The following is a 22,869-nucleotide window of genomic DNA, read 5'->3' as shown; positions in this document are numbered from 1 at the left end:
GCTACAGAGTGGCTCCAGGAACACTCTTCTGAGTTTAAACACTTCCGCTTGCCACCAACTCCCCACACATGAACATTACTGAGCATATCTGGGATGCCTTGTAACGTGCTGTTCAGAAGAGATCTCCACCCCGTCGTACTCTTACTGGTTTATGGGCAGCACTGCAGGATTCATGGCGTCACTTCCTTCCAGCACTACTTTGGCCGTTAGTTGAGTCCATCCCACGTCGTGTTGTGACACTTCTGCGTGTTCACGGGGGGCCACACGGTATTAGGCAAGTGTTAACAAGGTTTATTTTGCTACTCATCTGCATTAACTTACATTTTGTCTACATTTACAGCTAACTGCGATTCATCAGACCAAATGGAAATTTTGTCTAAGTCATTCTGTACCCTCCTACAGTTACCCAATGACGAAACTTTCCCGTGCAGTACAGAGTCATCAGCAAACAAACGCAGTTGCTGCTCACTCTCTCCGTCAGATCGCTTGTGTATATAGAGATCAAGAGTGGTTCTATCACATTTCTTTTGGATCCCCAAGATGACACCCTCGTTCCTAATAAATTTTTGCCGTCCATGATACCTTACTGGGTTCTCTTACTTAAGAAGTTTTCGAACCACTCACATATCTGGGAGCTGATTCCGTACACTTGGACCAAACTCCACAGTGGGGTTCTATAGGAACAACACTAGTCTGAGGAGGACCTTGTCAGTGTAGGGTACAATTTTTGGAAAAATATTCATTATATGATACGAAGTCTGGAGATACAGTAAGGATACTAAAGTTTTATGGATGAATGTAGCATTCAGTTGGTTTCATATCATGCGTCACAAATAAAATTTTCGAAAACAATGTAGCGAGATCGTACACTTGAAACTGGATCTACGGACCTGAACCGAATCGTGCCGCATATTTATACCTATAGAGGATGACGAATATCTGATTCTCAGCGCCAAACCCGCAGATGAAGTCATCTGGTGAGAACAGATCCGCTGCACATTCCTCGCAGTGTCCAGTAGCGGAGTAATGGTGCTATTCTGTGAGTAACGATTGTGAGCCTTTCTGCGAACCTAGAAAAGAAGTGCAAGGAAGAAAATTCGATTACGGACAACGCACGTGTCCTTGTAGGAACGTGAAAGGACTGAGAAGAGGGGAAGCGGCAAATGGAGCCTGGAAAGAGCGACCAAGGCTGGCGCGTCTGGCGTCTCGGCTTTCCCGGTAGCAGCGACCTTGCGCAACGCACGCAGAGGCGCGAGGGGCGGCCCCCGGCTCATCTCTGGAGGGGACGCGTCTCAAGATGAGCGCTCGGGGCTCCGCCGCCGCTCACAACCAGCTGGACACGCTCGCCCGCCGCATCGCACCGCCCGTGAGTACCTCCGCTGCTCTCCTGCTCTTTCCTGCGCTCTCCGCTAAGTGTGAGCTTGCTTATTTTTTAAAGTGGCTACTAAGCTACACTACCTCCTTCTCAGTTTACTGCTAGAGCGTGTTATCTTCACAAGTTGATAGGATTTTTTTCTAGATTATATATTCTACATGGGTTCTAGAAGACTGTGTTAGTATTATGAAATGAACTTTTAATGTAAAACTGTAATCCTTCCATACTAGAATGTGCTCGACAAATACTATTAGAGTGAGGTTTTATTACGTAGTTGTCTACAAAGTATCAAAAATTTATAAGTTCGCCAACAAATTTAGTTAAGTCTCTAGGGGTACATACACGTAGCTTCACTGACGAATTTCCTGTATTGATTCTGTCTCATTTACGTCTCCATTTGTATTCAGCAAGCCACGGTACGATTATGGTGAAGAATATTCTGGGTGAATGCGAACTTTGCCGACAAAATTTAAAAAGTTGTTCTGGGTATTTTCTGAATATTTCGGTATAAGAGCCTGCAGTCTCCAGTTGATCTTTACACAGTAACTGAATTTCGATTGATTCTTATCAGCTTTAATCTTTTTATATCTACTACAATGAAAATATTTTCAAACATGTGGAAATGTTGTTGGTATCCCTTCTTTGTCTTGTTTGTAGACAAACATGTTTCATTTACTTACGGTAAGCGCTGCTACAACAGCAACTGTCCACCTTATTCTTCGCCCTCATTGCTGAGGGCGAAGAATGAGGTGGACAGTTACTGTGCGGCTCCGACTCAGGTTAGTTTTTCCGGTAGCATCAATTGTGTGTTACATATGATGCAAAGCGGTTTGGATATGTTTACTAATGAGGAGTTGGCCGATTTGCAGTGTGAAAGTGCATTCGCAGAAACGAAGATAACTGAGGTAACAAATCTAATGACTCAAAAATACGTTACTATTCTGTTACAAGCCGTTGGAAACCACGGGTCTATTATGCCAAAATACTCAGAAATTTCCCTGAAGTGTCTCCTGAATTTGGTCGTTGGAGGTCCGGCTTACCCTGTGTGGGCTGCTAGTAACCCATCCTACACCATTTTGTTGAACATGCGCTTGGAGAGCTGCTGTTGGTACATCTCCATACGAGCCGAAATCCATACATCTACATCTACATGTATACTCTGCAAATCACATTGAAGTGTCTGGAAGAGGGGTAATCGAACCACCTTCACAATTCTCTATTATTCCAATCTCGTATAGCGCGCGAAAAGAACGAACACCTATATCTTTCCGTACGAGCTCTGATTTCTCTTATTTTATCGAGGTGATCGTTTCTCCCTATGTAGGTAGGTATCAACAAAATATTTTCGCATTTGGAGGAGAAAGTTGGTGATTGGAATTTCGTTAGAAGATTCCGTCGCAACGAGAAACGCTTTTCTTTTAATGATGTCCAGCCCAAATCCTGTATCGTTTCAGTGACACTCTCTCCCATATTTCGCGATAATACAAAACGTGCTGTCCTTCTTTGAACTTTTTCGATGTACTCCGTCAGTCCTATCTGGTAAGTATCCCACTCCGCACACCAGTATTCTAAAAGGGGACGGACAAGCATAGTGTAGGCGTGCTAAGTGTCCTGCCAATAAAACGCAGTCTTTGGTTAGTCTTCCCCACAACATTTTCTATATGTTCCTTCCAATTTAAGTTGTTCGTAATTGTAATCCCTAGGTATTTAGTTAAATTTACGGCCTTTAGATTTGACTGAGTTTTCGTGTAACCGAAGTTTAACGAATTCCTTTTAGCACCCACGTGGATGACCTCACACTTTTCGTTATTTAGGGTCAACAACCGATTTTAACACCATCATGATGTCTTTTTTCTAAATCGTTTTGAAATTTGTTTTGAAGTTCTGATGACTTTATTAGTCGATAAACGACAACGTCATCTGTAAATAACCTAAGGCGGCTGCTCAGATTGTCTCCCAAATCGTTTATATAGATAAAGAACAGCAAAGGACCTATAACACTAGCTTGGGGAACGCCAGAAATCACTTCTGTTTTACTCGTTGGCTTTCCGCCAATTACTACGAATTTTAGAATTCTTCTCATTAACCGAGATGTATTTGAGAGAACGCAATAGCTTTTTGTGTCGATTTTGAAACATTTGCTCTAATAATTTTTATACTAAGCTGTTAGACATGTGTATTGTCTATTTTATATCGTCCGATATGGTGTCTCGGGCTGATTAGATGATTCATTTATTGTATGAGAATTTTCTATCTCTTCCGTCAATGCAAATTGGTAAGGATCCGAGACTAACCAAAGATGCTTTAACCGATCGGAGCAACTTGTTTTTCACGTGGTGATAAAACTTGGTCTAATGGCAGATTTTATATCACTTGGCTCATCCAAATATTGACCCTTTGCCCCATTTCTTGAATTTTCACTGAAAACGAAGTCATTGTCACAGAAAACTGACTTAGTTTACAAAATGATTGGAGAAGGAGTTGAAGGTAATCTATAACAATGAATCACGTCGGTTATCCCCACAGAAACTCATATAACCAAAATGAAGATTAAATAAGATGGGTAAATAGTACAACCACTGATCACAGGCCGTGTTTCCCTTATATCCGACTTCAGGTATTACTCTGATTGCAGTCAGTGTTGTTAGGCCCTGTACAGATTCCATATACACAGAAAAGGTTTCTGTAGAACTTCAGATTTACACCCTGTGAGAATACCTTTGGTTCAAAATAAACACGCCAGCGAGAGCCCTGATCAGAGCTGGATCTCTATAGCTGATCACCATCCATCCATCTATTGAATGATTCCCTGGGTAGAACTCACTCACGGATAAGGCAGGCGAATAAGCAGTTTAATTTTACGCACTGTCTATATCTGGTAGCATTTACCCACGGGACAAATGAAGAGGAAAGGTTCGAAAGTGACGTTTAATATGAAATCATCCAGATTACTGCAGTTATTTAGTCAAATGAAAGATAAGCTAAAGAGCGGACCCAAAAGGGCGTTGAACCACCGTTTTCCGCATGCGAATTCCGTGTTTCAAACACTGTAGAACGTCAGACGGTGTGGGAGGTGAACTCGAGTGCCTCGGAAGTTAGTGTGTTGTTGCCTTAAATTAAAAATACTGCTTCCATTCCTGATCGAGTATAAGATTTCCGTTGATTGTGAAGGACTGTATCAAGCTAACTGTTGCCGTTAAGAGGAGAGAGGAAATAAATTTGAGAGGACACAGTGTGTTTTTATGTTCTATAGCTACAACACAGACTAGATGGGTTATCGACGTTTCTCATCTTTGCACAATGATGGAGGCACTGTGGGAGAAACAATGTGGTATTTGTAAGCTCACTTTGATATAAACACTTTTTTTAGTGTATTGGTACTCTAGGTACAGCAACCAGTGTTTACTGTCAAGGTGGACACAAAAGTCCCAAAATGTTTCTCTACATATTCGGATCAATCATGGAACCAGTTTACGTACAAGGGGCGTTCGATAAGCAATGTGACACATTTTTTCTCGGCCAATTTCGATTGGAAAAATGTGGAATTTTTTGTGCGACATCGTATAATATTCCCTCTTCAGCCCCTATAGTTTCATGGAAGTTCCGGTTGGTGGCGGTGCTATACGTAGCCTTCAAAATGGTGTCTGTAACGGAGGTGTGTTCCGAGCGGAGAGCTGTCACTGAGTTTCTTTTGGCGAAAAACCGGAGCACCGTAGATATTCATAGGCGCTTGCAGAATGTCTACGGAGACCTGTCAGTGAACGAAAGCGAGGCGTCTGTCATGGTTGCAACAAGATCGTGCAAACTTGTCCGATGTCCTGCGTGTCGGCCGGTCGCACACAGCTGTGACTCCTGCAATGTTGGAGCGTGCGGACACTCTCATTCGAGGTGACAGACAGATCACAATCCAACACCTTAACTGGACGTATCTGCTGGTAGCGTTGACAGACTCGTCCACCAGTTGGGGTACACAGCACAGTGGTGTGTGCCCATAAGGAAGTAGAAGAAACGACTTCAGCGCGTTCGTCGCCACAAAAATGCAAACGAATTTCTCCGTCTCCATGACAAGACAAGGCCTGATACAAGTGTGCGTACCCGCGAGGAGCTCACAAAACTTAATTGGCCTGTTCTTCTTCATCCACACTACAGCCCGGGATCTCGCCCATCCGACTTTCATCTGTTTGACCCAACAGCTCCGTCGGAAGCTGTACTTGGGTAATGGGGAGGTTATTGATGCAGCAAGACGTTGGCTCCGATGTCTACCAGTAGAGTGGTACCAAACGGGCATACAGGTCTTCCCAGTAAGGTAGTGTATGGCCGTCGTACCGAACGGAGATATGTTGAAAAATAGGGGTTTGTAGCGAAAACAGTGGGGAATAATGTGGTATACTGGAATTCGGAATGAAATCAATCTGCTTTCAGAAAAGAGTTGTATTGCTTACTGAAAGCTTCTCATATTCTGGGCAGAGCTTATTGAGGACTTGTCCGTGAGTGTACTTGCAAGTTACTGTGTTTCTTTTCTGATCCAATAGACTCATGGCATAACGGCGTATACTGACGAAATAATTTTTCATAATTTTTTCAGCTTTAATATAAAATCACGGTACGTCAAAAGCGCCCAGTGTTCGCTTTGGAGCGCTGTAGATAGTGTAGAACTGGTACCAGGCTGTCAGGTGACTCTCCATCACCGACGTTAAATCATGGCTGTGAAGTGGTGAGTGTATGCCAGTCGGCTGTATGGAATCAGATCAGCAAAATCAGCCAACGAGGAGAATGTCAAAAACGATCTATTGTGTTTGGTCGTGCCTACGACCACGCCATGAATAAAGCTACTCGATTTATTGGCGCACCAACGTGGACTGTCCATCATATCTACAACAAATAGTATACCCCTTACTGCCATCAGACACGGCTTAATAAACCTGGCCGTGAAAATATCTTAACCGTGGTGGCTCAAATTGGTTCAAATGGCTCTGAGCGCTATGGGACTTAACATCTGAGGTCATCAGTCCCATAGAACTTAGAATTACTTAAAACTAACTAACCTAAGGACATCACACTCATCCATGCCAGAGGCAGGATACGCACCTGCGACTGTAGCAATCGCGCGGTTCCGGACTGAAGCGCTTAGAACCGCTCGGCCATAGCGGCCGGACGTGATGGATCAGAGACGAATGTCACGCCTTGTCAATGACAGCAGGTTTCAAACCCGATAGAAATTGCTACTGTTAATGAATGCAGATCCATCAAAGCCAGGTACCGAGTGGACATTGATCACAACGGCACAAGAAGCTGCATATCTTCAATCGCGAAAAAAAAACACAAAAACTGGAATGTAGCTCACTGGGGCCTACAGTGTAGTCAGACGAGTTGCGATTTTGCCCATTTTAAATGATGCAAGGCGTCGAGTGCACCGATGACCCGATGAGGCGTTTAGTCTACAGTGTGTGCAGGGTATCATGCAGGCCGGAGTTGACTCTGCTAGATCGCTAGCTATTTTTCGTTCCCTGACTTGGGCCCACTCATTCAGGTTATCCTGAACTGAACCAGAATGTATACTTAAAAGTTCTCGGTGTCCATATGTTGTCCTTTCTTCTACATCTTTGTGATGAGTATGCTGCGGACACTCCCGCCTTCAGAGACGATAACAACCGTGTTCACAAGGCTGCATATATACGTTCCTGGTTCGGCGAACACTCAGACACTCTATGGAAAAACTCAACGAACCCGCTAAATCACTCCATCTTAATCCCATGGAAAAAGTCTGAGACTACTTGCAAGAGCGAGAGATACGTCGCAAGCAATGTCCTCTTAGTTTAGTAACTTTACGGGATCTAGTCAGGTGGAGGTGTTACAGTTGAAGAAATGTGTGGACACTCATCCTACCCAGACGAGGTTATTATCAAGGCTAGAAGGGGTTTGACACGATATTAGCAGGATGCTTCCTGGGGGTAGCCTGTGTACGACACTCACTGTAACATGGGAAGGACACATAATATTTAATACGGTAGTTTATTTTCTTCATCACGGTCTGTCACACGACACAGCCAGTCACTCACGTAGTAGACCTTATGAGAAATTTGCACGACTAAGCTGCTGGACTTGTCGGACATGCTTCACCCTTTTACACTACTCTAATTTCGTGATTTCATTATCATTATCCAATAATTAAAAAACGCAATTTCTAAATAAAAAATAGGATCCGAAGATATTCCTGGGATACTAGAGAATGTCAGTTACTGAAAGAATTTAAATCAGTGTTTGTATTACATTCAGTTTTTTAAGAAAATATGTCCAGTGCGGTGCACCACTGTTTACAAACACTAACAGCGACCTGCAGTTCTGTAATCGAAAGAAACAAAAAATTTTACGTGTAATATGAATGTGCTCAAAAATTAGCCCACTGACATCTTCTGAATATGTACTTATGTACTTTATATGAGCACGTTATTGTCTACCATGTAAAAACGAAGTTTCTGAAATATTTCTGAAACTTTATACTTTGTGTTAGTCCAATGAAATATAATACTGCCGTTCTGATAACTGTGTCTAACAGACTTTGTATCTGCTGGCCTGCATTACATACTGTATATCTTCTTTACCGGTGAGCCCGCAGCACATCATAATATGACGTTTTGTAGTGAATAATTCCAGGCAAGCTGCAAATGGTTTAATTAGTAATTCTCCTTCTTTACTACAAGCTTGTTTGGGCTATATCGCCATTACCAAGTAAATCTGTAGATGTTACATTTGGGGAGTATACTTACTTTTGTAAAAGTTGCACAGAAAGGTCAGTTTGCATACATACTTACATCTAGTTGGAAAAGGTGCCCATATTGCATCAGTGTGTAAACTGTCGACTGTCTATTTGTTGCCAGATCGCTATAATAGCGTAAGTTTTGTTTCTATAGAATATTTTCGCAAAATACTTTGGCAGTTAGAATGACAGTTTATTCTCGTTGATGCTTTATGTTTACAGTGCAGTCTTTGCTAGTCACTGATGTTAGTTGCGTTTTTCTGCAACCAAAGATAGTCATAGATAAAAACGATAACAAAATTATAATAGCAATGAAACGCGACTGACATCACTGACTAGCAAAGACTGCATTGTAAACATAAAGCATCACTGAGAATAAATTGTCATTCTAACTGCCAAAAATGTTCTGCGAAAATATTCTATGCAAACAAAACTTACGCGATTATACCGATCTAGCAACAAATAGACGGTCGACAGTTTATTCACTGGTGCAACATGGGTACCTATTCCAACGAGATGTAAATATGTATGCAAACTGATCTTTCTGTACAACTCTTATAAACGTAAATATACTCATCGAAAGTAACATCTGCAGGTTAACTTGAGGATGCTGCTAAAGCCGAAACAAGCTTGTAGTAAAGGAGAAAGATTACTGATTAGACCATTTGCAGCTTGCTTGGAATTATTCACTACAAAATACTATATATCGTCAACGTATCTGATTTTCCTAAATTTATATGGTGTATTGTAAGATCACTATTTAGAATATCCACAAGCTGCACGGTCCAACTGCAACGGTACTTAGATTGCCCCTAAGAATTTAACATACAATCACGAAAAATTAGGTCAAGAGAGTCGTAGCGCATATAGGTCAAGGACTGTTTACAGCCTTAGTAATACAGTCACCATCTCCCAGGATTCGAAAGAGACATTTTCTATTTTCAATCAGTCACTCACATTATCACTACATCGCCATTTCCATTAGGGAGATGGATGTAGCTAACAAAAACCGGAACTGATACGATCAACCTGCCAGCAGCTGAGAGCAGACGTTACTGGATGCAACAATTCTCGCGAATGCAGTCGTTACCCATACACTGGAAATTAGCATTGAATTTCAGCATCCCATTGACAAGATTGTTAGAGACGGAGGAAAAGAGCCAGATATAGATTTCGGTCAGTTTTTTGGAAGCATAGCGACGTTTGCGTCATTCAGACGGATAACCCCACAGGAAACGTGACTGAGATGGTCGAGTAAGGACTTCGGCCAAGCTTATTCCGAACATAAACTTATTGTCTTCCACAATGTTTCACCCCGTATGGTCTCATACACATAGTGTCTTTACAGATGTAACAGAAGAACTTTGGATTCTTTGTCGAGGAGACTGCGTTCAGAATACTCCGGTAGCAATCGTGAATCCGGTTTTCGGTAAAAAAAAAAGCAAATTGTTGATATAACTATGAATACGTTTAGGCTGCAAGCAAATGAATCTGCTTAGTGTCTTATTACCACGCTTGAGCCTCTTTCGTCTGATTACATCTTCATTAACACGAAACGAGCGAAGAGATCTAGAGTGATCATAGAAGATTTGGAAGCGGGAGGAGGATTAGGATATAACGTTCCACCAACGACGAGGTCGTTATAGACGGAGTGCAAGGTATCATTGGTTAAAGGAAATTGGCCGAGTCCTTTTTGAAACTAACCGTCCCGGCATTTGCTTTAAGTGATTTATGGAATCCTACGTCTGAATGGCTGTACGGGGATTTGAACCGCACCATTCCCGATTTTACCACCTCTTTCGGTGGGGTACTAGAGTACTATAAGACTGAAATCGGATACAGAAAACACAAATCGTCACCCAACAAAATAACTACGTCTTTCAGAACTGGTAGACATGCCTCTAAAGGGGTGTCTGTGAAAATGAAAATTCCCTTGCATTATAGTTGTAAAATGGAAACTTTTTGACATTAAATAAAGTGTATCAAATCATTTTGTCCCTCAAGTAGACTCCAACAACAAGTACAAAAGATAAAACGGCTCCGTCTGAAAGTCTTCTTCGAGAAATGGTGTGCTTGAGATTGGTTCACGAAGAGACATACAGACCGACACACACAAAGGAAATGAGACATATATTCACCAGCAAAGAACATCAACTCACATATCTCCATAATCACTTACAGTTAGGAACCACTAATCGAACATCAAAAAATGGATGCTTCTGTGAAATGGCGGAGTTAGAATTAGACCAATGAGGACTCAAATGTCATCCCATCTAGTATTATTTAAGGTTTCAGTACTAGCCTAGAATCGCTCCAAATGACTTTTAATGTAGCGTACCGGATTACTGTTTTGCTACTGAAATTCACTAGCCTTTGCCTTCAAATTTTCTGTTCAATAAAAATGTTCAAATGTGTGTGGAATCTTACGATCAGTCCCTAAGCTTACACACTACTTAACCTAAATTATCCTAAGGACAAACACACACACACATGCGCGAGGGAGGTCTCGAACCTCCGCCGGGATCAGCCGCACAGTCCATGACTGCAGTGCCCTAGACCGCTCGGCTAATCCCGCGCGGCTCAAATTTTCTGTCTGTCTTCTTGCATCACTACGTATTAGTTGATAAAATGTACTGGACGTATTGATAATGTGTATGTAGACCAGTAAAAGAGTATTTCCGACATTTCTTCGGGACAAGATCGTCGATAAACATTATTTGAAGCTCGTAAAATGACTACGTTCAAGTTTGTTATTGGTTTCCTATGGATAGATTGCCTTTCTCGAATACCATGTAATCGTTATAAGTCAAGGAAGACCTCCGTCTCAAAAATGGTTCAAATGGCTCTGAGCACTACGGGACTTAACAGCTGAGGTCATCGGTCCCCTAGAATTTAGAACTACTTAAACCTAACTAACCTAAGGACATCACACACATCCATGCCCGAGGCAGGATTCGAACCTGCGACCATAGCAATGCTCGGTACCGGACTGAAGTGCCTAGAACTGCTCGGCCACCGCCGCCGGCGACCCCTGTCTAATCTGTGACGTATCTTTTGCATTTTTGATTCTTGGAACAGTGATACTATGTACGTAGGTCTTTGGAGTCGCAAGCCGAATAAAATATTCATATGCACATAGTAGTCACTGAATATAACATACACTATTAAATCAAAATATCTGGACAGCTATTAGTGGACATTAATATGTGATGTGTCCCCACTTCACCTTCATGGCGACTTGAACTTTGCTGGGGACACTTTCAGGACTATTCCTCAAGAGCCGAAGCCAGAGAAGGTAGTGATGTTGGACGCTGCGGTCTGGAGCTAAGTTGACGTTCTGACTCATCCCATTGGGTTCAGGCCAGGACTCTGGACAGGCGAGTCTCTTTATTGTGTGCAAACTACTTCCTCACAGATTCTGCTTTATTACAGGGTGCACTAATACAAACAATGATCGTCTCCAAACTGTCTCTCTGCTATACGCAATGCACATTGCTGTAAAATGTGTTTTTGTATCTTTCCGCATTTACCGTTTTCTTTAACGCAACAATGGACAACACCTTAACCATGAAAAACCTTCCCATAACGTAACAACACCTCTTCCGTACTACTTCCGTGTGGGCGTTAGGGTGACGGCAGGTAACGTTTTCTAAGCATTCTCCAAACCTAAAGCCTTCCATTGGATTGCTACAGGGTGAAGTGCTATTCATAACTCCGAATCGTTCGTTTTCAGTCATTCAGTGTTCCGTGGTGTCGCTCTTTACACCACCTTAGATGTGCTAGCTGGACTGCTTGTAGCACTTTGGCACTCACGAGTGATTTCCTGCGCTGACTTTTTGCGACTTTTTACAACCACCCTCGGAAATGCTGCGTCAGTACATGAGGTCTGCCTAATCTCGGTGTTGCTATGGATGTTCCTTCGCGTTTCCACTTCACAATCACCTCACCATCAGCTGACCTGGGCAGATCAACGAGGCCCGAAATGTCCCTCGTGGATTTGTTACTCGGGTGGCATCTAATGATTAGTCCACGCTCAAGTCCTTGGGCTCTCTGAACAACGCAGTCTACCGTTACTGTTTCTCCACTGGCAACATAACACTCACCGCCCCCATGTCTACTGGCGGGTCTCCCTCTCGTAGCCTTCAGTCGCGATTACTACATTGCATATGCTTGTTCGGCTGCTTTTGATCAAATATTTTATCCGCGTTCGTGTAAGTTCCTCGTTCTCCTTCTACTTTAACGATCAGTTTCACCTCTTCTTGAAGCCCATAAGTGTGAAAATACTCGCATCTGTTCGTGAATGTTTCCTTCACTGGTCAAAACGATTTCTTTATTGATATTTATAGATTTTATACACCTTCTCCATTTCTGTCTCTCTTTCTCTCCCGTCTTCCGCTGTGCTGTGTGAGGACGTAGGAGGGTGGGGGGTGGGGGTGGGGGGGGGGAGACGCGCCCACTTGTGTGTAAGTAGAATTAATATAAACTTTTTTGTATTTACTCCGATTCTCCTCAAATTTAGTACAGTTGTTCATATATTAACAAATTTACCCCTGTTTGGAGATTAAATTTTATCAATTTACGAAGTATTAAGTGGCCATGCGTCACTATGCAAGGTAATCGAATATTCATTGAAGTTGTGAATCGTGAAATATGTATTAAACAAGTTAAAATACCAATATAATTTCATCAGAATTTTTTTCCAACCGAACACACTTTAACAATGGTAACAGCGACAATATAGTTACACTACTATTCGTTCGAAGTTTACACAAGTGGAATATGTGTAATAACGCTCGCAAAATGTTTTTCAGCTAATATTTCTTTTCTACACCGTTATTGTCTTTTAGTCGGTTCGGTTTAGAGAGGAACAAGCGTTGATCCCATCTATGTGACTCCATGTACTGACGGCTAGATAGAGCACGTGACGGAGATTCGATTCTACATTGTTCCAGAATTTCTTTTTTCTGTTTGTTGAAGGAGTGAATGTCGTGTTTAGAGATATACTTATTGTTTTGTATCTGAGTTACTAGCATTGCCACCCAGAACTATTGCTTGATGTAGGAAATATAAAGGGCCACGTATCACAGTAATAACATATTGATAAACCTTCATCGACGAAAAAAGCGTGATATATGCTTTTGTATTATTTCGTGTGATCTCAAGGTGACTCAGAGGATCTGTTGAGAAGACATTGAAAATTCTGGGCCCGTTCATATGTTTACTTATTTTCATTTATTGTTTTAAGTACCCTATATTTGACTTTATCGATCATTTAATTTTTTTGTGTGTATCGAAATGCTGAAAGCTGTAAATGAGCCAGTATTTCACTAACAACTCCTGAGCCTATTTTCTACAGTCTAATATTGCTGATGTCGAAGGATGGTAATAAAGATTCTACATTAAGATTATAAAAAAGAACAAATTACATGAATTAAATTCCACTTTTGTCTGATGATTGTATGTGCATTTCATAATTAATTTTTAAAAAAGTACAATAAAATTACATTAGATGTGTCCCTTGAATACGCTAGATGTTTCTACAGTGCCCTCTAAAAAGCGTGCTCGATATTACTGTCATAGACCTGCACGCCTATTTTTAGAGTGTAATACAACGACGTGAAGAATGAACGCGAACATATTCCCACAATTCAACGTTAACAGAGAGATTTACATCACATTAATAAGGAGGCTAATATTTTAATAGATATTGAAATATAACTTAACGTGCAGTTAGGAGAATCAAGACTCGTTGCACAGGAATTTGCTGGAATCTTTACACTTATCCCACCAGTCATGAGCTTCATCATGTTTTCTTACTGTCTCTTACCTTCTCTTCTTTTCTCCCCAGACATATTTTGAAGTTTTTTGTGTTGCCAACTCCTGTCAGTCATATGAAATCGCCCTAAGACTTTATATCCACTCTGCCTAGACTTTTAGCGCATTTTCAGGTGCTTACTTTCCGCGCTGGACTCGCATTCGGGAGGACGACGGTTCAATCCCGCGTCCGGCCATTCTGATTTAGGTTTTCCGTGATTTCCCTAAATCGCTTGAGGTAAATGCCGGGATGGTTCCTTTGTCAGGGCACGGCCGACTTCCTTCCTCATCCTTCCCTAATCCGATGAGACCGATGACCTCGCTGTTTGGTCTCTTTCCCCAAATCAGCCCAACCATACATTTGCATATGGCAGGCCTTCGAGTAGTATTTTATGAGTAGGTCCGTCTACTTTATTAGTTTTCCTCAAAAGTTTGCTGCCATTTTCTCGCGTTCAGGCCAGGAACAACACTCTCGTGTTTGCTCCTGAGTGTCGTCAGCGGAGTGCTAAATCACCAGAATCATAGGCTGTTAACCCACTGGCAAGTGTGAGCTTGTGAATTTTCTGCGACGGGCATTTAGACACATTTTCTACGTCAGTTAAGTTTGAGCTCGCGACTTTGGTGCCGATTAAATGTAAATACTACAGTACGCTTTCAAATAAATATTAAATCTCAGTCATTGGGAATTATAAAAAGTCTCATTTCAAAGTTTAAAAGAGCGCCAACTATTGAACCCCAAGCGTTTGGAATTATAGACTCTTTCCTCACAGTGGAAGAGAGAATAAATAGCAAAGAGGCTGAAGGGAAAGCATGTCCTTTCTTTCCTTCGCAGTACTCCTCTACTCCTGAATATCGTCTCCTGTGGAAAGTGGTGAGCATGTTGGTCCGCAGCAACATGGCAGAGTACGTCAGCTGGCATCGTTCACCTTGTTCTATTTCTCCAGTGAGTGCAGGTCTTTTACCAATCGATATCCACATCACGTGTATTCGTAACAACAATAGTCTCAAAATGTAGTCGACAGTTCTTCACTCGTTTCATGTAATTAATAAGTGCCTTTATCATGAGCTCTGATTTTCGTTGTACATAAAAGTATCTTTAGTAGACATTAGATTTACACTTCACAATCTCCCGATGCTTTTGCTGACTAAATAAATGAGATTTATTTCTGAAACAGTAGCATGGCGGAAAGGAAAAATATAACTAAACTGGAATCCATTAGATCCCTGTGCACGCAGCTACCGCTGAGATTTTCGGTATTAAGAAAAGGATACCAATCGGTTGCAGAATTCTTCGTTTATTGGAGCAGATCTAGATCTGGACTATTGCATAGACATCATAGGTGTTAAAAAATACAAATACAGGTGGAATCAACAACTGATACAAAATATGTCGAATACCACATGTACAAGAGTCCGTAAGTAAGTACATAAAATAACATACCAGCTGATAACATGTGACATAGGTCCCAATATGTCTTTGTATAAACACTACGGCACTGGGCAAGCGGATAAGTGGAAATTATAAACGTATATGTATAGGGTTTACAAAGTCATAGAAGACGTTGCAGGACCTTATGTCTCTGCCCACATATAAAATGGTTGCTGTTTTATGGGTCATTCACTTTCTATGAATTTGTAAACCCTAGAAATACGCTTTTATAAGGTCCACTTCTCAGTTACGGTTTTATTACAAAAAACGTTTTTTTAAATAATATTCAAACAAAAATATTTTTGTTCGATGTATACTCCAATAGAGGACACCATACGTTCTCTGTGATGTATGTTCATGCCGCTAGCGATGATATAAACAAAGGCCTCATCTCTCTGTGTGTCACATGCATGCCCATGTCATTGATTAGTATTGATGCTCAGAGAAGTCCTCCTACTTAACTGAGTGGTAACATGTTTTCTTACGATGCAGCAGGCACGCGTTCGATTCCCGGCCGGGTTTCAGAATTTCTGCACTCGTGGACTGGGTGTTATGTTGTCCTCATCATCATTCATCATCACCAACGCGCAAGCTGCCCAATTATGGCGTCACCCGAAATAAGACTTTCAACTCAGCGGCCGAACTTACCCGGATGGGGACTTTCGGCCATCAAAGCCACACGATCATTTCATTTCTTTATACATTGGGACTTATATCAAAATAAAAATGGTTCAAATGGCTCTGAGCACTATGGGACTTAACATCTATGGTCATCAGTCCCCTAGAACTTAGAAATACTTAAACCTAACTAACCTAAGGACATCACACAACACCCAGTCATCACGAGGCAGAGAAAATCCCTAACCCCGCCGGGAATCGAACCCGGGAACCCGGGCGTGGGACTTATGTCACCTGCTATCAAGTTGTATGCTGTCCGCCCCCGGTAGCTGAATGGTTAGCGTGACGGATTGTCAATCCCCTGGGCCTGGGTTCGATTCCCGGCTGGGTAGGGGAATTTTCTCCGCTCAGGGGCTGGATGTTGTGCTGTCCTCATCATCATCTTATCATCCTCATCGACTGCAGGTCGCCGAAGTGGCGGCAAATTGAAAGACCGGCATCCGGCGAACGGTCTGCCCGATGGGGGGCCCTAGTCATACGACTAAAAAAAAAAAAAAAGTACTGGTATGCTATTGCTATGTACTTACTTACAGTCTTCTGTACCTGGGCATCTGATATTTCGTATCTGGTGTTGATTCCACTGTCTTTTTATTTTTTAGAACCAATGATGACTATGCAGTAGTCGAAATTTAGATTTGCTCCAGTAAACAACGGATTTTGCGAGTGATTGCTGTCCATTGTTTAATAGTGATGGAAAAAATATTCTTTATCACACCATATTTGTTTTTATTGATATATTGTACTTTAAATTTAAAATAAGCATCTCACTTTACAAATATTATATATTAAAATACACAATAATAAAATTTACGTAATTATTGTTTTGTTTTGATTGTTACAGAGTATATGAAAGAAGGACAAAGCATCCAGTAACTGTCCACTATGAAGACTTTGCTCTTCATCTTAGGTAAGGTTGTTTACAATATTATTGATAGTATTTCTTTTACCATAGTATAACGCTAGCTTATTTTTATGCCCACACCGAATGACAATCTAAGCACTTTAATTCTGTCTGGAATTCCAAGAATATTTTAAAAAAAATGTGTTCTTAGAAAGTTATCACGCAAGGAACTAAACATTGGTAATAAAGGCCTGTATTATAGCCAGTTCCCCTATATCATGTTGAGAATATGAGCAACAAGTACCACTGATATTTCGCCACGCTGGCCTCGGCTGTTTCCCCAGCTCCACGCAGGAGGTTGCCGACCTTTAATTGGAAGCAAGAATGAATGAGAAACAAGTCCGCTTTCATCATGTGCCGTTCTCAGGTTTACCTGCATGGCCGCTCAGGAGTTACTCTCTACTTAATTAATGTCTTAGCTGCAAAGAGTCGCACGAAAAACCCGTCCGTGCTTACGCACGTGTTGTACTTTCACACGAAACCGCTGGGAGTTACTGTACAATTCGAGTCTTATATTTCTCACAGTTACTGTGATATGCAAACCTGGTGGTGTAAAGCTGTCTTTTGAAGATTAGTTAACAGTATTTATTGAAAAACTCTTAGACATTATCAACAGCCTATGTAATTTGAGAAATGAAGATTGTCTGTTTCAAGTTTTTAAGGTATGGTACCATTTCAAGAGGGACGTGGTGTGTATAAATGAAAAATTCGATTTTGACAAGCCAACTGTTTCCTCTAATGGTACACTACAGACTGCCCATTTCACTTGTGTAGTAGGATTATTTTCTGCCTCTTGTGCATGATATGGACTATACTGTATATCTAATACACCGCTTAAAACAGGCGCTACTTTCAAATGACAGAAACTAGCGTGCTTTCCATCGTTGTCCGCCATGGGAAAGAAACCTCGAGAACGCTGCGAATGCAGCATGGCACGGGCGTTCTGACGGGCTGGTGGTGTAAAGTGGCTCAACTCCCTAAGTAGGTCATTCTTAACATCCTTCGTTACGCAACGCTGTTAGCATAAGTGTGCTGCAGTGAAAGTTCCTCGGGGAGCGTTTCCTATAAGGCTAATACTCCAGTCAGTATCTTCAACAAGAGGAAATACGTGTCGTAAAGTGAACTATCAGGACTTAAGTAACTTCACCTCTGGAGGAACCGTGCTTGGTGGCGCAGTGGTCAGCACGCTATACTCGCATTCGGGAGGACACGGTTCAGATCTCCATTTGGCCACACAGATTAAAGTTTTTCGTGATTTACATAAATCTACATCTACATCTACATCTACATTTATACTCCACAAGCCACCCAACGGTGTGTGGCGGAGGGCACTTTACGTGCCACTGTCATTACCTCCCTTTCCTGTTCCAGTCGCGTATGGTTCGCGGGAAGAACGACTGTCTGAAAGCCTCCGTGCGCGCTCTAATCTCTCTAATTTTACATTCGTGATCTCCTCGGGAGGTATAAGTAGGGGGAAGCAATATATTCGATACCTCATCCAGAAACGCACCCTCTCGAAACCTGGCGAGCAAGCTACACCGCAATGCAGAGCGCCTCTCTTGCAGAGCCTGCCACTTGAGTTTGTTAAACATCTCCGTAACGCTATCACGGTTACCAAATAACCCTGTGACGAAACGCGCCGCTCTTCTTTGGATCTTCTCTATCTCCTCCGTCAACCCGATCTGGTACGGATCCCACACTGATGAGCAATACTCAAGTATAGGTCGAACGAGTGTTTTGTAAGCCACCTCCTTTGTTGATGGACTACATTTTCTAAGAACTCTCCCAATGAATCTTAACCTGGTACCCGCCTTACCGACAATTAATTTTATATTATCATTCCACTTCAAACTGTTCCGCACGCGTACTCCCAGATATTTTACAGAAGTAACTGCTACCAGTGTTTGTTCCGCTAGCATATAATCATACAATAAAGGATCCTTCTTTCTATGTATTCGCAATACATTACATTTGTCTATGTTAAGCGTCAGTTGCCACTCCCTGCACCAAGTGCCTATCCGCTGCAGATCTTCCTGCATTTCGCTACAATTTTCTAATGCTGCAACTTCTCTGTATACTACAGCATCATCCGCGAAAAGCCGCATGGAACTTCCGACACTATCTACTAGGTCATTTATATATAATGTGAAAAGCAATGGTCCCATAACACTCCCCTGTGGCACGCCAGAGGTTACTTTAACGTCTGTAGACGTCTCCATTGATAACAACATGCTGTGTTCTGTTTGCTAAAAACTCTTCAATCCAGCCACACAGCTGGTCTGATATTCCGTAGGCTCTTACTTTATCAGGCAACAGTGCGGAACTGTATCGAACGCCTTCCGTAAGTCAAGAAAAATAGCATCTACCTGGGAGCCTGTATCTAATATTTTCTGGGTCTCATGAACAAATAAAGCGAGTTGGGTCTCACACGATCGCTGTTTCCGGAATCCATGTTGATTCCTACATAGTAGATTCTGGGTTTCCAAAAACGACATGATACTCGAGCAAAAAACATGTTCTAAAATTCTACAACAGATCGACGTCAGAGATATAGGTCTATAGTTTTGCGCATCTGCTCGACGACCCTTCTTGAAGACTGGGACTACCTGTGCTCTTTTCCAATCATTTGGAACCTTCCGTTCCTCTAGAGACTTGCGGTACACGCTGTTAGAAGGGGGGCAAGTTCTTTCGCGTACTCTGTGTAGAATCGAATTGGTATCCCGTCAGGTCCAGTGGACTTTCCTCTGTTGAGTGATTCCAGTTGCTTTTCTATTCCTTGGACACTTATTTCGATGTTAGCCATTTTTTCGTTTGTGCGATGATTTAGAGAAGGAACTGCAGTGCGGTCTTCCTCTGTGAAACAGCTTTGGAAAAAGGTGTTTAGTATTTCAGCTTTGCGCGTGTCATCCTCTGTTTCAATGCCATCATCATCCCGGAGTGTCTGGATATGCTGTTTCGAGCCACTTACTGATTTAACGTAAGACCAGAACTCCCTAGGATTTTCTGTCAAGTCGGTACATAGAATTTTACTTTCGAATTCACTGAACGCTTCACGCATAGCCCTCCTTACGTTAACTTTGACATCGTTTAGCTTCTGTTTGACTGAGAGGTTTTGGCTGCGTTTAAACTTGGAGTGAAGCTCTCTTTGCTTTCGCAGTAGAAATATAGCAGTGAATGTACTCAAACTCGGGACATCTTAATTACCATGCCGGATACTTACCATTATGCTACTAGCTGACGCTACTAGCTTAACGCAAGTACAAGCAGGGTTCCTTTGAAAGGGTATGGCCGAATTCCTTCTCCGTTCTTCCCTAACGTACATTTTATTATTTTGGCGCAGTTGTCATATTAGAAAAAAGAAAACTGTCCGAAATTCAAAGATTTGTCTCAGGAACAGAATGCTGTACTAGTGATGGGCGTTTAGAAGGTAGTATGCCTCTGACTTCCTCCTACCTTCGAATTGACTTACTCAGTCCTCCATAACGGGACTCTATGGCTCAACGCGAAATCTAATCGCGATGCTATTCGTAATTGCCTATACACACAAATCATTTCTAAACGTAAAAAAGGTGATAAATGAGAGAAAAATTCAGAATTGAATCCAGTTCTGTAGAGTGTCAGTCAGTCGTGTACCCACTGGGCTAACTAGTCGCGTTGAATGCATCTGCAAAAAAAAAAAAAGTTACAATTCTCATGACCATTTCATCTCATTGGTGAAATGTTACCAATCCATTTGGAAACCATCCAGAAATTTTGCTCCATCAGGTGTGACGTTTTCTGTATCTCGACTATCCTCATGACGAAGTTTGCATGAAAGGCAATGTGCATTACGGTGAGTCCTGATCACAAAATTCCAAGAGCCTATGTTTCAAAATGAGTCAAAAATATGTTACACTTTCATAACCATGCCGACCCTGCGCCGATGTAGGACAAAGGCACAAGAAAATAATGATGTACCATATCTCCCCAGCGTCATACACCGTACGATGACTTGCAGAATACGGATATAAACGTTGATGTTTACATAATCGGTGTGCACACTCAAGCAGGATGACTCTGCAGACTCTGTGCTCACTGCATGAATGATTGAGTTGAATCCACAGTGGTCAAAGCTGGCCAACCACGGACAAAAGTTTAGAGGGCTCCTGAGTTGACATAACATTATGGGAGGCCATAAATGTTCACTCCTTTCTTCATACATTAAGAAGGTTAGCTCAGTTTGCTGCAGTCTAGAAACACTTTCATAAACGGTTTCGTGCTTCAGACCTATGTGCTACTGAAGCAAAACTTTCCTACCTAGATTTAATGACGGACGAAAGATTTGTGTTTAACGTCCCGTCGATGAGAAGACTATTAGAGATGGAGTACAGTCTCAGTATGGGGAAGGAATTCGACTATGTCATTTTGAACAGAATTATTCCAGTATTTGCCTCGAGAGATTCAGAGAAACCGCGTAGAACCTAAACCTGGGTGCTCTGAAGGTGATTTGAATTCCCATCCTTCCCAATGCGCGTCCATTATCTTACCATTGCGCCATTTCACATGCTTGCTTCCAAAACATGGTACCTGAAAGCACTGAGAGCCGTGCAACTGGTGTCAATGTAATTGTCCCACATATCATCATGGCGGCAGTATTAATAAGGGTGTCAGTCATACCAGGATGAACACTGGACAATCAAATGGTTCAAATGGCTCTGAGCACTATGGGAATTAATGTCTGAGGTCATCAGTCCCCTAGAACTTAGAACTACTTAAACCTAACTCACCTAAGGACATCACACACATCCATGTCCAAGGCAGGATTCGAACCTGCGACCTTAGCGGTCGCGCGGTTCCAGACTGTAGCGCTTAGAACCGTTCGGTCACCCCGGCCGGCACTGGACAATCACACAGGAGCATCTGATCAGTCCAAGAATGGCACTGTGTCGGATCAAATAGTCGGTCATTTGTTTTCAAAGGACATTAACCGATACAGCTTATTTTAGCACAATTTGAAATTGTGATTCTCTGTCAATACAGACTAAAGAAAATCATGTAAAACTGCTGAATTTTGTAAAGGAATAGAGAGAATCATGTGGAAAAATTTATTATTACCGCTTTCGCTTTACAGAGTATCTCACCAAGGAGAGTTTTGCCACAAGTGATTCGTTAATGGAAGAAGAAAATCTATTCTTCTATTAAATATTTTTAGGTCTATGGAAGCATGAAGATGCAACGGAGATATGCTATGAGCGATGTTGGGAGATACATCCTACAGTTTTGCCTCTTGTTTCTCTCAGCCATCTGAAAATGGCTTTATTGGAGTACGTGCTGCTGGAACCGAAGGTCGCGGCCTCGCTCCGAGCATCTCCTGCTCCCTCGTCACGACTCGGTCGAGGCAGTTGTGTATCCTAAGCAGGCAGCGCAGCGGCCCTACGGCCTGCGAATTCCTAACACTTTAGGACAAAGAAAATACTTGCACTCACTTAACATCAAACGACAGCACGAAGAACAATGTTAGCAATGTCGATTTACCGTCGTACGAGGGGAATTCGAAAAGGAAGTCACACATTATTACGATAGGCCTAGTAACTTTTACTGAATGCTCCACTACCCTTCATAGTGACGCAGATGTATGACACCATTTTTAAGATAGTCATCAAGTCCCTTTAAACAACGATCGGAACGTTCTACCAATTGTTCAATTCCTCGACGATTGAAAGCCGCTTCTTGGTCACGGAGCCATTCGAGAACAGCTGCGTTAACATTTTCTTTGTTGAACAACTAATATCTTTCCTTCTTGGTATTCTTTCAGCTTGCCGAAAAGATATAAATCACATAGTGCAAGATGTGGACTTTCTGATTAGTATCACGCACCTCTGTGTGGCTTTGGTCAAATTGTTGCCACTGTTTCACTAGGGCTGGACGTGGCATTC

General features: G+C 42.0%; 1 protein-coding gene across 2 annotated transcripts in view; it reads left to right on the top strand.

Moving 5' to 3' along the window:
- The first annotated feature begins 1,273 nt into the window (after positions 1-1,273).
- LOC124555186 (homeobox protein 2-like) overlaps positions 1,274-22,869 on the top strand; it is a 57,735-nt gene continuing 36,139 nt past the window's right edge. The window contains exons 1-2 of one of the 2 annotated variants that reach the window (XM_047129023.1): positions 1,274-1,366; positions 16,895-16,960. In XM_047129023.1, the coding sequence (XP_046984979.1) occupies positions 16,936-16,960 (25 nt within the window). In that variant the 5' untranslated portion in view covers positions 1,274-1,366; positions 16,895-16,935. Of the gene's footprint in view, positions 1,367-1,396; positions 1,416-16,894; positions 16,961-22,869 lie in introns of those variants that run through there. The other variant, XM_047129024.1, reaches the window with a different exon arrangement.

This window comes from Schistocerca americana, chromosome X, assembly GCF_021461395.2.
Source record: "Schistocerca americana isolate TAMUIC-IGC-003095 chromosome X, iqSchAmer2.1, whole genome shotgun sequence".
In the NCBI taxonomy this organism is placed as follows: domain Eukaryota; kingdom Metazoa; phylum Arthropoda; class Insecta; order Orthoptera; family Acrididae; genus Schistocerca; species Schistocerca americana.
This window is presented reverse-complemented; position numbering and strand designations above follow the sequence as displayed.